General features: G+C 48.6%; 1 protein-coding gene across 3 annotated transcripts in view; it reads left to right on the top strand.

Annotated features, from left to right (window-relative positions):
* The window catches only part of LOC144149739 (cytosol aminopeptidase-like), a 41,732-nt gene that overhangs the window by 6,460 nt on the left and 22,864 nt on the right, over positions 1-12,408 (top strand). For 2 of the 3 annotated variants that reach the window (XM_077681396.1, XM_077681395.1), the window contains exons 2-4: positions 4,333-4,457; positions 5,661-5,715; positions 7,366-7,471. In XM_077681396.1, coding sequence (XP_077537522.1) covers positions 4,333-4,457; positions 5,661-5,715; positions 7,366-7,471 — 286 coding nt within the window. The remainder of the gene's footprint in view (positions 1-4,332; positions 4,458-5,660; positions 5,716-7,365; positions 7,472-12,408) is intronic. The other variant, XM_077681397.1, reaches the window with a different exon arrangement.

Consider the following 12,408-nt stretch of genomic DNA (forward strand, 5'->3'; position numbering starts at 1 on the left):
AGAGATGGGCAGGTAGCGTCATTTCCTCAGTGCAAAATTAACGGTGGGTAACTTGATTTACCGTATTTTCCGGTCTATAAGTCGTACTTTTGTATAAGTCGCACCCCCCCTCAAAACGGCCGTTTTTCTGAAAGAAACTGTATATAAGTCGCACCGGTGAATAAGTGTGTACAAAACGCACTTGTTAATCAGGTAAACCCGTAGAGGATCACTTCATTAGAAAGTGTGGCGAAAGTACTCATGGTTTTGGCGGCTGCGCCTCTGAATGCATCCCCCGGTAAGCAGTGCTAGACACATGCATCTACCGTCCAAAGTAGAAAGAACTAAGTTCTCAAAAATGGTTTACTGATACACACAGATGGCATGTACTTACAGACGGTGTTAAGGCAAAACCATCGAAGCCTTCTTCCTCTGACTCGCTAACAAATAAGTCATTCATTTAAACCATAGAGCTGTGTCTCTCAACGAGCGCTGCTGACACCACGCAGCACACAGGCACCTTTCCGCGCGAACCACGTGCGGCCGCCACATACCGGATTTATTCCATACATAAGTTGCACCGGAGCGGTGGATACGGTGCACCAATAAAAATTTCAGGAAAAAAAAAAACGCGACTTATACACCAGAAAATACGGTACTTAAAAACAAGCCGAGCGGAGAGGATCTCCTCTCTCTTTCTCTTTCCTATTTTGGGCTGCACTGACACGTGGGGTTAGAACCCCTTGCCTGCTACGCAGTTTCCCCAAACTATCGTCCTTTTGGTCACACTCTTTTGCCATATCCTGATCCACATTCTTTGTTTACGTCGATTTGTTCTCCTGGCTTTTTTCTTCTGGCCTGCTCCTCGCCGTGTTATATTCTCCTTTGCAATGATCCTGTCAGGCGTAGAATCTGTTTGCTGAAAGAAGGAGGTGTCGGCGTCTGACGGTGATACCCTGCACCATCAAATGCAAAAAATTGTTCAGAGATACGGTACACTTTTTGCGGCGTATCGACAAACAGCACCAATATGAGTGCTGCTTACCCAACGAAGGATGTGCAGATACCAACGCCACAATATACAAACGGAACAGTAGATGAAAGAATCCAGTCCCTAGTTAAAAGGGGCCATTGACACAAAATACAACTTCGGTCAGTTTGAAAGCATTACCTTTTGGTAGCTGAATTAGCTCCATGCCAGCGATGAAAGATGTTTATTAACCGAGATAATGCAAAAAATATTTAAACACTGAGATTTCGCGTTTCCTTGACGCGTTATGGCCCGGTGTGACGTAATCTGCGCAACCACTAAAAACAGTTTTCAGTGTGCTACCCGTACATTTGCATTCAAGTGACACTGTCGAATGGAACTAAAAACCCCACAACGATCACCCAGTCGTTTTTCTTGGTGCTGGCTTACGTCAGCTGCTGCTAACCGCACAAATAAGATTCTTTGACGTTATAGAGGAAACGCCGGAAAATCACTGTGGAGTCACCAATGCTGCATGAGTTTTACTAAGGCAAACCAGTCTTTGTATTGAGATGTATTTTTTCTTCATGGCCCCTTTTGTAAGCGCAAGACATAAATCTTAATTGAAGAAGGAAAAGTAAGAAAAAATGACTACAAATGCTAATCCACAAAACTTCTCTTGTTTCCAAAGTGTGTTCCTGGTGCCTTCAAATGCATTTCGATTAGCCCGGCAAGTCGTTCTCTCTCTTAATGGGGAAGACTGGTCTTAGAGCTATTGTTTTTGTTTACCAACCAATTTTAACGAAACTGCACTGCATTGTAGAGTTTTGTTTTGCTGATTTCAAATCTGCCATTAGATTTTTTGTAAGTTGATTATATTTTGAGTTAATGATTAGCTGCCAATATTTTGGGTCACAGTTACGAAATAACCACTCCATAAAGAATGGCAATTACCACGTGGCCGGGCAGACAAATGACTAAAGGATACAACGTAGGAAGAACTTTTTTGATTCAGCTATTTTTGGTCATTTTACAGCACAGTGAACTTCGCTTCTCCCGCGCTCTGCCAGAAATGGCTCGCAGGTGGTGCCAATTGAACACAATAATAATTTTCCAAAGCCTCCATTTGAAAAATTTGTTTCCAACATTGTATTCTCCACACATTTCGGTATTAGAAGCAAAAAGAATTACAGTTGTACCCGCTCTGGGTGCCGAGATATCTGAGGGCGAAATGCTAGCTTAGCGTTGCAAGAAAAGTGCCGTTTTACCACCGAATTATGCGTTAACTGATCTGTAGAGTGCACTTTAAAATGCCATTATAATATAATAACAACAAAGTATGGTGGCTTTTGATGAGGAAATTTACAGATTTATAGAAAAATGGCCGTGGAGGCTGAAAATGCCATTTTTCAGAAATCGCTTTTTTGTACCGTTTTTCGGCCCCAAAGACCCAACTGCCCCCTTAACCGACATTCCCGCCGCACAGTTCTCACATCCTTTCCTCCCAGAGAAGTTTCGCAGTTGTTGCACGCTCTTGCGCAACCCCGTGCACAAAAGCGAGCAAAAAGAAAGCGTTGATGGAACAATGGCCCCCTTTCCAGCCTGTCCTGGATACCAGAGCACAGGAAGGATATGCGAGCAGGCACGCACAGCTGGTCAGATTGGGATCGCTGGGAGGCAGCTGGGGTTCCCCTCTTTCATTTCCTGTCGCATCTCGTAGCAGGCTGTAGTACATCAGTCTTCTTCGAGCCATCGTTGCGCGATGGAGGTAAGGCTGTGGTATTTGGATAGGTTTGTTCTACTTACTGCCCCGGGTGGTTGCATTTTCACTTTTAATAGGAGAATGGTAATCCGTGGGCGCTGCTGCGGCTAGCATTAGCAGGGTTATTTATTGCTTTCACGGCTGTCAAACGATTTTCGTGTTCTCTTCGTCTCTTTGATTACTACTTCTCTTTCTGTACAGAATTTTCTGTTAGAGCTCCTCTTTCGCACTATGCACTTTTCTGTGGGCAGACCTGTCTAGTGGGACACCTTTGGAGTCTCAGTTTGGCTAAGTGTTGCAAGTAACGCTGGATTATGTCGGAAACTTTGGACAGCACGTCTGTTTCTTAGGGTAGCACCGGTGATGATGCCATTTTTTCATTTTGTATTTACTGTGGTCGGTTTTGGTACTTGCGGATTCTCCCTGAACTGCAATTGTGCTCACAAGACAAACCAGGTACCAGGTGCCTTGATTTGCGGTTTAGTGGTGGTGAGATCATGACTCCAAGTGGACCGTCAGTTCACTGGCGAGCCATTTGCAGTGGTTGCGAAACAACAGCACACGTTGAAAATGCCATCTATAGTGGCTGAATGGTTATCTTTACGCTCCAGATATTGTTCCAGATTTGCGAATTTCCCTATTTTGCGGTAAATTTTACGACGAAAGTAGCAAAGTGTGGATGTGAGGAAAGTTGTGTTGTCACTGCGACAGTTACAGTAGCACACTGCTCCGCTGGCCCAAACTTAAAGCGTGCACCGCTTGGCAATCCACCGTGGTGGCTGAGAGACTAAGTTGATGTGCGATGAAATGAAAGATGTTAGGAGTAACTTTCCAGGGCAGGAAACTGGAGCCCTGTATCAGGAGGCAAAGTTCAATGGCTGATGTTGTAGTTTAAGCTCGGAAGAATGCCGGGCCATCTCCACTAAACGGGAAACCTGGGGAGGGGAGAAGCACGCAGTGTATAAGTGTATTCTTGGCCCCTTAGAGTTTTTGCCCACGGAGATGAAATCATTGAGGGGTAGAGGTATACAGCTTTGCGGTAAAAGTCTCGTGTCTTTGAAGCACGAAGCATTCTAGAGCGAGGCGTAAATGAGTGCCCCGGTGTTTTAGTACCGTGACTACCTGAGACGACGCTTACGATGACAACAGGAGATGCCAACAGCTACAGCCCAAGTGCACTTGGGCTGGGCATGTAAGGTGAAATGACAACCGATGGACCATCAGGGGTGACAGAGCGGACGGTGAGAGGCAGGTCTAGAAGGAGAAGGGGCCACTAACTCAATAGAGGGACAAAATAACGAAATTTGGAGGCAAACAAGAGTTTTGGGTATAAGAGGGATTGGAAGTCTACGTGAGGGGCCTGTATCCTGCGGTGACATCACTGGCTGCTGCTGATGATGATGGAATGTCTCCGTAGAAAATCACAACTTTCTGTTTACCCGGCTGTGTTTGAAGGTTTGACAAATCGCAACGCTCCTTACAGGAAGAATTGAGCCCTTTAGCTGATGGGGGCAAAGCTGTGCCTTCCGTGGTCAGATCTCCACTCGTGCCACGCTACCACATTTCCATTACATGTCCTCGTTCCCTCCCTCCCCCCTCCTTGGTTGTCCTGTGTGTGCAGAAGCAGGCTGTCCTAGTGGGCGTGTACCAGGACAAAGAGAAGGACAAAGAGGGCGCCGACTTTGTGCTCACCCCAGCGGCCAAGCAGCTCGCCGCCTCTACCAAGCTCCAGGACCTCCTAGAGCTGTGAGTGTGCGGGGGGATGTACTAACCGGATTTCCGGTCAACACTTCTTTTCCCCTAGTGGAATAGATGCGAAAGTCACCCCCTGTCTTTTACAGCTGTCAATGGTGGAATGTAATTTGTAACTTCGCAACCACGAGAGCACAAGTGTCACACCATTCAGAGCTTCGTACTAATTTACACCAGTGGGGAATCTTTTGCTTTAATCGTGTGCCATTGTGGGCGCCACCATAGGAGGTAGTAACGTTCCTTGCCGACTAGACTTGGCTTGCTACCCGGCTGCTATTTGCTTCTGAAGCCAAACTCAATAAAAACGGGGAACCCTTTTTTTTTTCTTGCTCGTGTTGCACGAAGCTCGTAAAAAATTCCTCACAAATGAACCTTTTGCCAGAGTTAATAGACTCCAGTTTCAAAACTCCCCTCCCCATAGGCGCCATGTATCAAAAGCTGGTCAGCGGTTGGCCACCCGCCTTGGTGCGAACAGGGGCGAGCTGGCTAGCCTGCCATCTGTCGACAGGAAGTTGAAGTAGCAGTCAAGTGCTTGCGGTTGCTGTCGCAAAAGAAAAACCCGGGAAACAAGTGATTAAAATCAAGGCTTCGATGGACGCCCGTCTGGTCGGAAATGAATATTGACGACGTAAAAAAGACGCCGATCTCGTTAGAAATGATACAGTGGCGTTTTGGCCTAAGGTACTCCGCACTGTTACAGGCGAGGGAGTAAGCCGTTTGACTGTCGGGTACTAGCTCACGGTCGTAGCCCAATGGGTAAGACACCCGCCGCGGTGGCTCAGTGGCTAAGGCGTTGCGCTGCTGAGCACGAGGTCGCGGGTTCGATTCCCGGCCGCGGCGGCCGCTTTTCTGATGGAGGCGAAAAGCAAAAACGCCCGTGTGCACGAGATTTCGGCGCACGTTAAAGATCCCCAGGTGGTCAAAATTAATCCGGAGCCCTCCACTACGGCGCGCCTCATCGCCTGCGTTGCGTCGGCGCGTTAAACCCTACAATCAATCAAATCAAACCAATGGGTAAGACGACTGACACTAACTCTGTCTGGTCTTCCAGACACAGGCTCGAATCCAGCCGGTGCCGGTGTGATTCTTTGCGATTGTGAATGCGATGTGCACGGATGCGGACGGACATTGTGCAGTCTTAAGGTACTCGGCACCTAAAAAAAGAATTAATCCTGATTTTTCTTCTTTCTCATGCAGGACCAAGGGTTCCTTCAAGAAGGGAGAGTCCAGAGTTTTCTATGGTCTGAGTGAGGCAAGTCGCTGTTTTGTCTGCTTCACTTTCACTTCCCGGTGCGTGGGTTTCAAGCTTCTGCCAAAATTGAACTTCCAACTGAATGCAATCAAAGCTGCTGCGCCTGCCAAGCCCAAGCCTTGAAATGAAAAGTTGGCAGTGTCATTGTTACCTTGATTGAGTCCACAAACAGGGAGAGAAAGCACTGGGAAATACACACTGCGAACAGACACCAAAAAAGGTAAGGTAGGAAATCATGCTGTACAGCTTCGGAAATCAAACTCGTGCTTCTGGCTGTGTCACGTGGTTAAAGGAGTACGGACACCAATTTTCGGCGTTAATATTATTGCACAGTTCGCTTCCTTTGCTCAACATAATACCCTGGCTGAAATATGAGCGGCCTGCGACGCGAAGAACAAACTTTAATTGAATCTCTGTTGTCGCGTCGGCGGAACAGCACGCGGAGCGGCACTCAGCAAATGGACATCAGCGTGACATCATCCCGTGATAGCCAAAAAGAAGTGACGCGGACAGCGCTCGTCAAAAACTCGTGATGTCACTTCATGCGCGTGGCCCCGCGAGCGGCCGTCGGCGCATTCACAAACGGGTGCACGTAGCCAAAGCTACAGGCATAACCGCTACCCAGAAAGGCACTGTTGGCAAAAATAAAGTTCCACACACAGGAAAGGAAGCGATAATATAGCCCTTAATCGCAATAGAAGTCGCCATCAGGATTTCTAGCCAGCACCTTCAGGCAGCTCAGCCGTTCAGCTCCGGCGGCGGCGCGGTCGAAACAACGCCCCCACCGGCCTCCGCAGTGTTTTGACGTCTGCACAAAGCGGTGAGCTCATGCCGGGATTCTGTCGTGTGCGTCTTTTGGGATGAAAGTGCGGGAATTTGAAACAAATGATTTTCAGGCTGTTCAGTGTAATTAATTATTGTGCGTTGAAGTATTTCAAGTGCTGTGTCGGGTTCGGCAGACCATTAAGCACCGATAAAAGCAATAAAAGTGGAACATAAAATTTTCGTGTCAACTCAGCGAGCAATGGAACGGAAGATGATAGGTGTGACGTTAAGGGACAAAAAGAGAGCGGAGTGGGTCATGGAACAAACGTGTGTTAAGGACATATTAGTAGAAATTAAGAAGAAGAAATGGACGTGGGCAGGGCATGTGATGCGAAGGCCAGATAACCATTGGCCATTAAGGGCAAAGTGGATCCCTATAGAGAAGGCAAGCGTTGCAAGGGGGCGGCAGAAAGTTAGATGGGCAGATGAGATCAAGAACTGTGAAACATGGTTAAGTAGCACGGTAAGGACGGGACAAAAGTAGAGACCACACAGGACTAGCGCTAGACATCAACTGAATTTTTACTACACGCATCGAAATATATATACAGGAGCGCGCATGTGTGAACATGCTCAAAATACAAAGAAAAATCATGACAGGGTCAAGTGGTGCCATCTTGCAAGATGGCAAGATCAAGAAGTTTGCGTGGATGAATTGGTCGCAGTTAGCACAGGACCGGAGTAATTGGAGAATAATGGGAGAGGCCTTTGCCCTGCAGTGGGCGTAGGTGGGCTGATGATGGTAATGATGACAACTGCCTGCAGTGCCCTGTTTTTTTTTTTTTTTTTTCCTAACTGCTAACCGCTCTGTGGCTGCCCTTACAGAAGTACCCCCTGGCGTCAGTGGTGCACCTAGGGCCCCGGCAAGTCGAGGTCAATGAACTCGAGGAACGAGACGAAGCCGCCGAGAATGTGCGCTCCGCCGTGTCAGGTGAGCTCACCACTGCCGCCAGTGCAGGCAGTCCAAGTGGAGGTTCACTCTGAAGTTTGCAGCGAGTCTAACCTAGACAGCTGAAACAGCCTGTCAAGGGCATGGAGGCGAAACAGGGCTAATCATCTGAAGCGGCAGGCATTGAGAGAGCCTGCAGATGCTGAACACATGTACAGTGGTGGCCCTTCCGTCTAGCGTAACATTGTGAGAAAGCTCGCCAATTGCAACAGTGTGTTATGTGTCAGCATGACAGCACGATGGTGGAAATTTTGTATTTAGCGCAGGAAGTGGGTTAAAAACCTTGCTTTAAAACTGTGGCCTTTCTGCTACTCGTCAAAATAGCGCATTAGGTGTTGACCACTTGTGCTATTTTTTTTTTTTTCGTGTGTTCCTTCAGAACCCCCTTGGAATGTACACCATGGTAAAGTTTGAAAAGACACGGTTTCTCGTGATATTTGTTATTATTCTTTAATGAGAAGTAGGGGGTGCATTTGCGTGGCGAGCGTGGTAAATGTTTGTGGCCGATCACTGCCATTGATGCAGTGGGTTCTGTATGAGCGGTGTCATCAGAGAATTATGTAGATGAGCCGAATTCAGTCCACCCACCCTTCTTTTATGCCCCCCTCTACACCCCTCGCCACTCTGCCCTTCAGTCCGTTCTCGCCGAGGCTTCTTGCAGACAAGAATAAGGCTGCTGGGTTTTGGTGAAGCCGCACTACTGCTGAAAAATTTCGATGGGCAGTTAATGGGTGTTTTGTGATTCAAGTGGGTTCATTCAATGAGCGGCGGGGGTGGGGCGGGGGTGAGAGCGTTGCTTAATCTAGTAGCTGTATTTTGTGGCCGCACTTTTTGAACAGACGAGTGTAAAGTGCATTACCACACTTATAGCCTGAATAAATGCCAAAGGCTGGGAAAAAAACAACAAACAGGGAAACACAGGAGGCCTTGAGGGTCCTTTCGGCACACGTTAAAGATCCCCAGGTGATCGAAACTAATCCGGAGCCCTCCGCTATGGCACGCCTTATGGCCTGTGTAGCCTTGGCACGTTACCGTAAAAACCCGCGTATAATACGAGATTTTTTTACAAATTTTACTCTGTAAAATTTATGCCTCGTATTATATGTGGATCCCAAAGTTTACAGCCGAAAATTTGCACTTCCGGTTTCAGCGGAGGGAGCGCCATCTTGCTGTGGCGTTAGCTGGCTGCTGCTTCTCTCAGCCGACGCCATTTTGATTGTTTTGACTACGCGAAGGGTCTCGGCACGTTCACCGCAAGTCTATCACGATGTCGGGTGCACTAAAACAGTATTCGGCTGCAATTAAAAGAAAAGTTATTTTATGTGCCGAGACCATCAGAAATTGCGCTGCAGGACGGCAGCTCGGCGTTACCGAAGGCAGCATTCGTGGGTGGAGAAAGCAACTGGTGCTTGACTGGATAAAGTCTGTGTGGTGTCGGCGGCCTGGAGCACTGTTGGGGATTCCCGTCAGTGCTCGTGTTGGACGCATTTCGCTGCCACCTGGCCGATTCCGTGAAGAAGTTGTTGCGCGAGCCCCGCACCGAACTCATTGTCATGCCAGGAGGAATGACATCCCAGCAGCTGCAACCGCTAGACATTTGCGTCAACAAGATTCTCAAAGACTGCATCAGGTCCTGCTACCAAGAGTGGATGAGGACAGGATACCCGTAAGTGACAGCTACCGAATGGCTGATTCGGGTTTCTCCAGCGGTGCTTTGTGGCTGGATCGCGGATGCGTGGGCCAGCATTCCAGAGGAGCTCGTCAGTCGCTCTTTTAAGAAAGGCTGCATCTCGAACGCCCTTGATAGCACTGAGGACCACTTTCTGTGGGAAGACATTTCCGACAAAGCGACTTCAGCAGACAGCGGCAGCGAACCTGACGATGACAGAACGGATGTCGGGAGACGGTGCCAGCGAAAACTGACAAAGACTGAACGGTAACTGCAGTGCAAATAAATGTTTTATGTGCTCTTTACCTCGCATTATATGCGGATGAAAACTTTTTTTCTGATTTTGATGTCCCCGAATTACACCTCGTATTATACGCGGGTCCGTATTATACGCGGGTTTTTACGGTAAGCCCCACAATCAATCAATCAATCAATCAATCAATCAATCAATCAATCAAATCAGGTCTTGAGTGTTTCCTTTGGCAGTGAATGGGTTGCTCCACCATGCCTAAAATAACGGTTAGTACTTTACGTTGCCCTGTTCAACACACAGGCTGTTGATAATGGGCGGGGCAGTTGGGCCCAGCAGTCCATTTCATGTAAAGGCTGTGACGCGTGATCGCATTTCGGTACGCAGTTAGCGCTCCGAGACCTCCGCGGATCTTCGACGAATGTGCAGCAACCTTGCGCAATAGGATGGCAGCTACGGTGGGGTTCACTTGCGCCTCGTGAGATGGCGCCACCGCTTCGGCTGCTGCGAGCGTTGAGATTGGGGGTGGGGGGTTGCGTTGGCAAGATGGAGACTTCGGCAGCAGCGCTGGGCGCAACCGGTTGGTTGCGCTGAGTGGGGACACTACGGCGTGCGGCAGCGGACCAACCTGGCTCCTCCCCTTCTAGGCTGGACTCATGAGCGTTCACCGGTAGCGCCGGAGTTGAACAACTCCGGCTGCTTGACCAATGCGCGCCCCGTCAACCATAGAGTTCCATACAATAACATCTCTAGAGAGGAATCTGGCACTGCGATCGGCCGCCTCGGTGGCCATGATGGGTAGTTCCGGATTCGGATTGGCACTCGGATAGGTTGCGGAAGTTACAATGGATTGCATCGTGCAGCCAGTTTTGGGTTTATTTTGGACTGGCATGAACGCATTTTACTATGTGGGGTGTTGGAAGAAGCGTTCAAGAATGCGTTTCTCCTCGAACTGAATGCCGCACGTGCAGTGGCGGTGCCCTGAGTGTTTTATAACCGGAGTTGTGAATCGGGTGGGTTATGAATTTATTGCCGGCGCAGCGAGCACGAAAACACAAATGACGGCGCTGTATGCGGCAAAGTTGCCTGTGAATTAGGAGTTGCGGTGCTGCTCATTCGGAAGAGCAATGTATTTTTGAAGCCGACAGTGGTTGCGAGCTGCTTAGAACAGCCACACTGTCCTTACGCCGGCTCCTACGGCGTAGACCAGCAGTACTGGCGGCTGATAGGAACGCAGCTTGATAAATGTCACTAATTCAGGCTTGAATAACTTCTCCAGAGGTAATCGGTTTTTTTTTTTCTTTTTTTAGGAGTGCAATACTTCTTTTAATATTCAAAACTACAAGCGCCGAAACTTTTACAAATGTTTTTTAAAGAAGTCCGCGTCTCGCTGTAGTTGGCAGCAAATGGCAAAACTACTCTGCAAACCTACTCGACTCCGAGTCTGCTTTTTATTTAAATGCGTCGTTTTATTTCAAACAGAACCAGTTTTTAATCTTTAGCTTTCTTGTTTTCCTTGTAATTTGTAGGCAGTGAACTGGGGCAATGAGAGTTTTTTTTTTGTTTAAAAACACAATTTGCGCAGCCTTAGGCCCGTTTCGATCCTACGCAATCCGGTTCCAGAACTACCCATCATTCCCATTGAAGCGTAAGCGCCCTTTCGGAGTTTGCATTGACACTAGTGCCAGTTTCCCCTCTAGTTATTACCATATTTACACAATTGTAGGTCGACCCTTTTTTTCAAATTTGACAATCCAATGTTGGGTGATCGACTTTGAATCGAAATCGAACAGTCTACCGCTTGTAACAGCAAGAGAAACGAGAAACCTGGGGTGCTGCGAGGTGTGGACAGCTTTGCACCCTCGTTCCTATGGTTATGGTCGAAAGTGTGAACCGCATGGGGCGTTTTCTGCTCACGAAAATGCGCCGCGCTGACGCTGCTGCAAATGCCACCCGCATGCTGCGCGCTACGCGAACGGCGGCGGCAACATGGCAGCGTCACCAGCCACGAAGAGGTGCGCGTAGCTCCAGCGACCACTTCTGACCGCTCTGTAAGATATCACCGAAGGCACAAACGAAGGCGTTTGTGCAAGAAAGGAGCTGATGATGTGGTCGAAAATGACACTATAAAGCATCATCCGCGCCGCTAGGGAAAAGCCAATCAAATATCTGCCACCGTGGTAAGCCTAAACATCTCTAGCAGCGCCAGCCGGCTGTCCTGAGCGCTTTCAAACTGTTGCCATGAAGAACGCACCTCCCCATTGGGGGAAGTCTTCATTCAGGCTCCTCCCACTGCCGCGCTCGTCACGCGTCATACCGACGTAGAACTAGAAGCTGCCGTGTGCGCGGAATCGGCGACGCGGGCGTGAAAAAGTCGCCCGCGCAACGCCGATGCGCACAAATCGCGTGCAGAAACGCGTCAAGAAGCGTTTTATTCGTCTCTAATAAACAAAATGAGTATTAGCGAACCCCTTGATTCAATGAGCAGCGCTAATGTAGCCCAAATCAAACAACATGGCGGCCGCTTCCGTCAGCCGCCATGTTGTTCGTTTTGGTATCGCGCGGCAGTGACTGCTGCCGGTTGCTTCGATGGTTGTCATCTCGCAGCGAATGTGTTCTTCCCGCTCAACGCACAGCGCATGGTTATTCCGGGTGCTTATACAAAAGCTTTTATTTTTTAGCATCTACCACGCATACTGCGAGCGCACGGCTCTTGTGGGAGCATCGATCATTGATGGTAGAGCCGCTGTGTGGGTTGCCGGAAGAGCTTTTCTTTGTGATACCACTTTCTAGGCAGGACTTTTTTTTTTTTTTTTTTGAGAGAGAGAGATGCAACTTTTGGGGGTCGACCGACATTCGGGTCGACTTACAATCGTGTAAATACGGTAGTTCGCGAGTTAAAAGGGCAAATGAATTCAACCGGAAGTGACATCACTTCTCACGTCGTCGAACCTGTGTCGCCACTTGTACATCTCCCCTCCCTGCCTGGCGACCTATCGC

The sequence above is a fragment of the Haemaphysalis longicornis genome, unplaced genomic scaffold (genome assembly GCF_048455015.1).
Source record: "Haemaphysalis longicornis isolate Haplotype H1 unplaced genomic scaffold, Haemaphysalis longicornis Haplotype H1 scaffold_8, whole genome shotgun sequence".
In the NCBI taxonomy this organism is placed as follows: Eukaryota; Metazoa; Arthropoda; class Arachnida; order Ixodida; family Ixodidae; genus Haemaphysalis; species Haemaphysalis longicornis.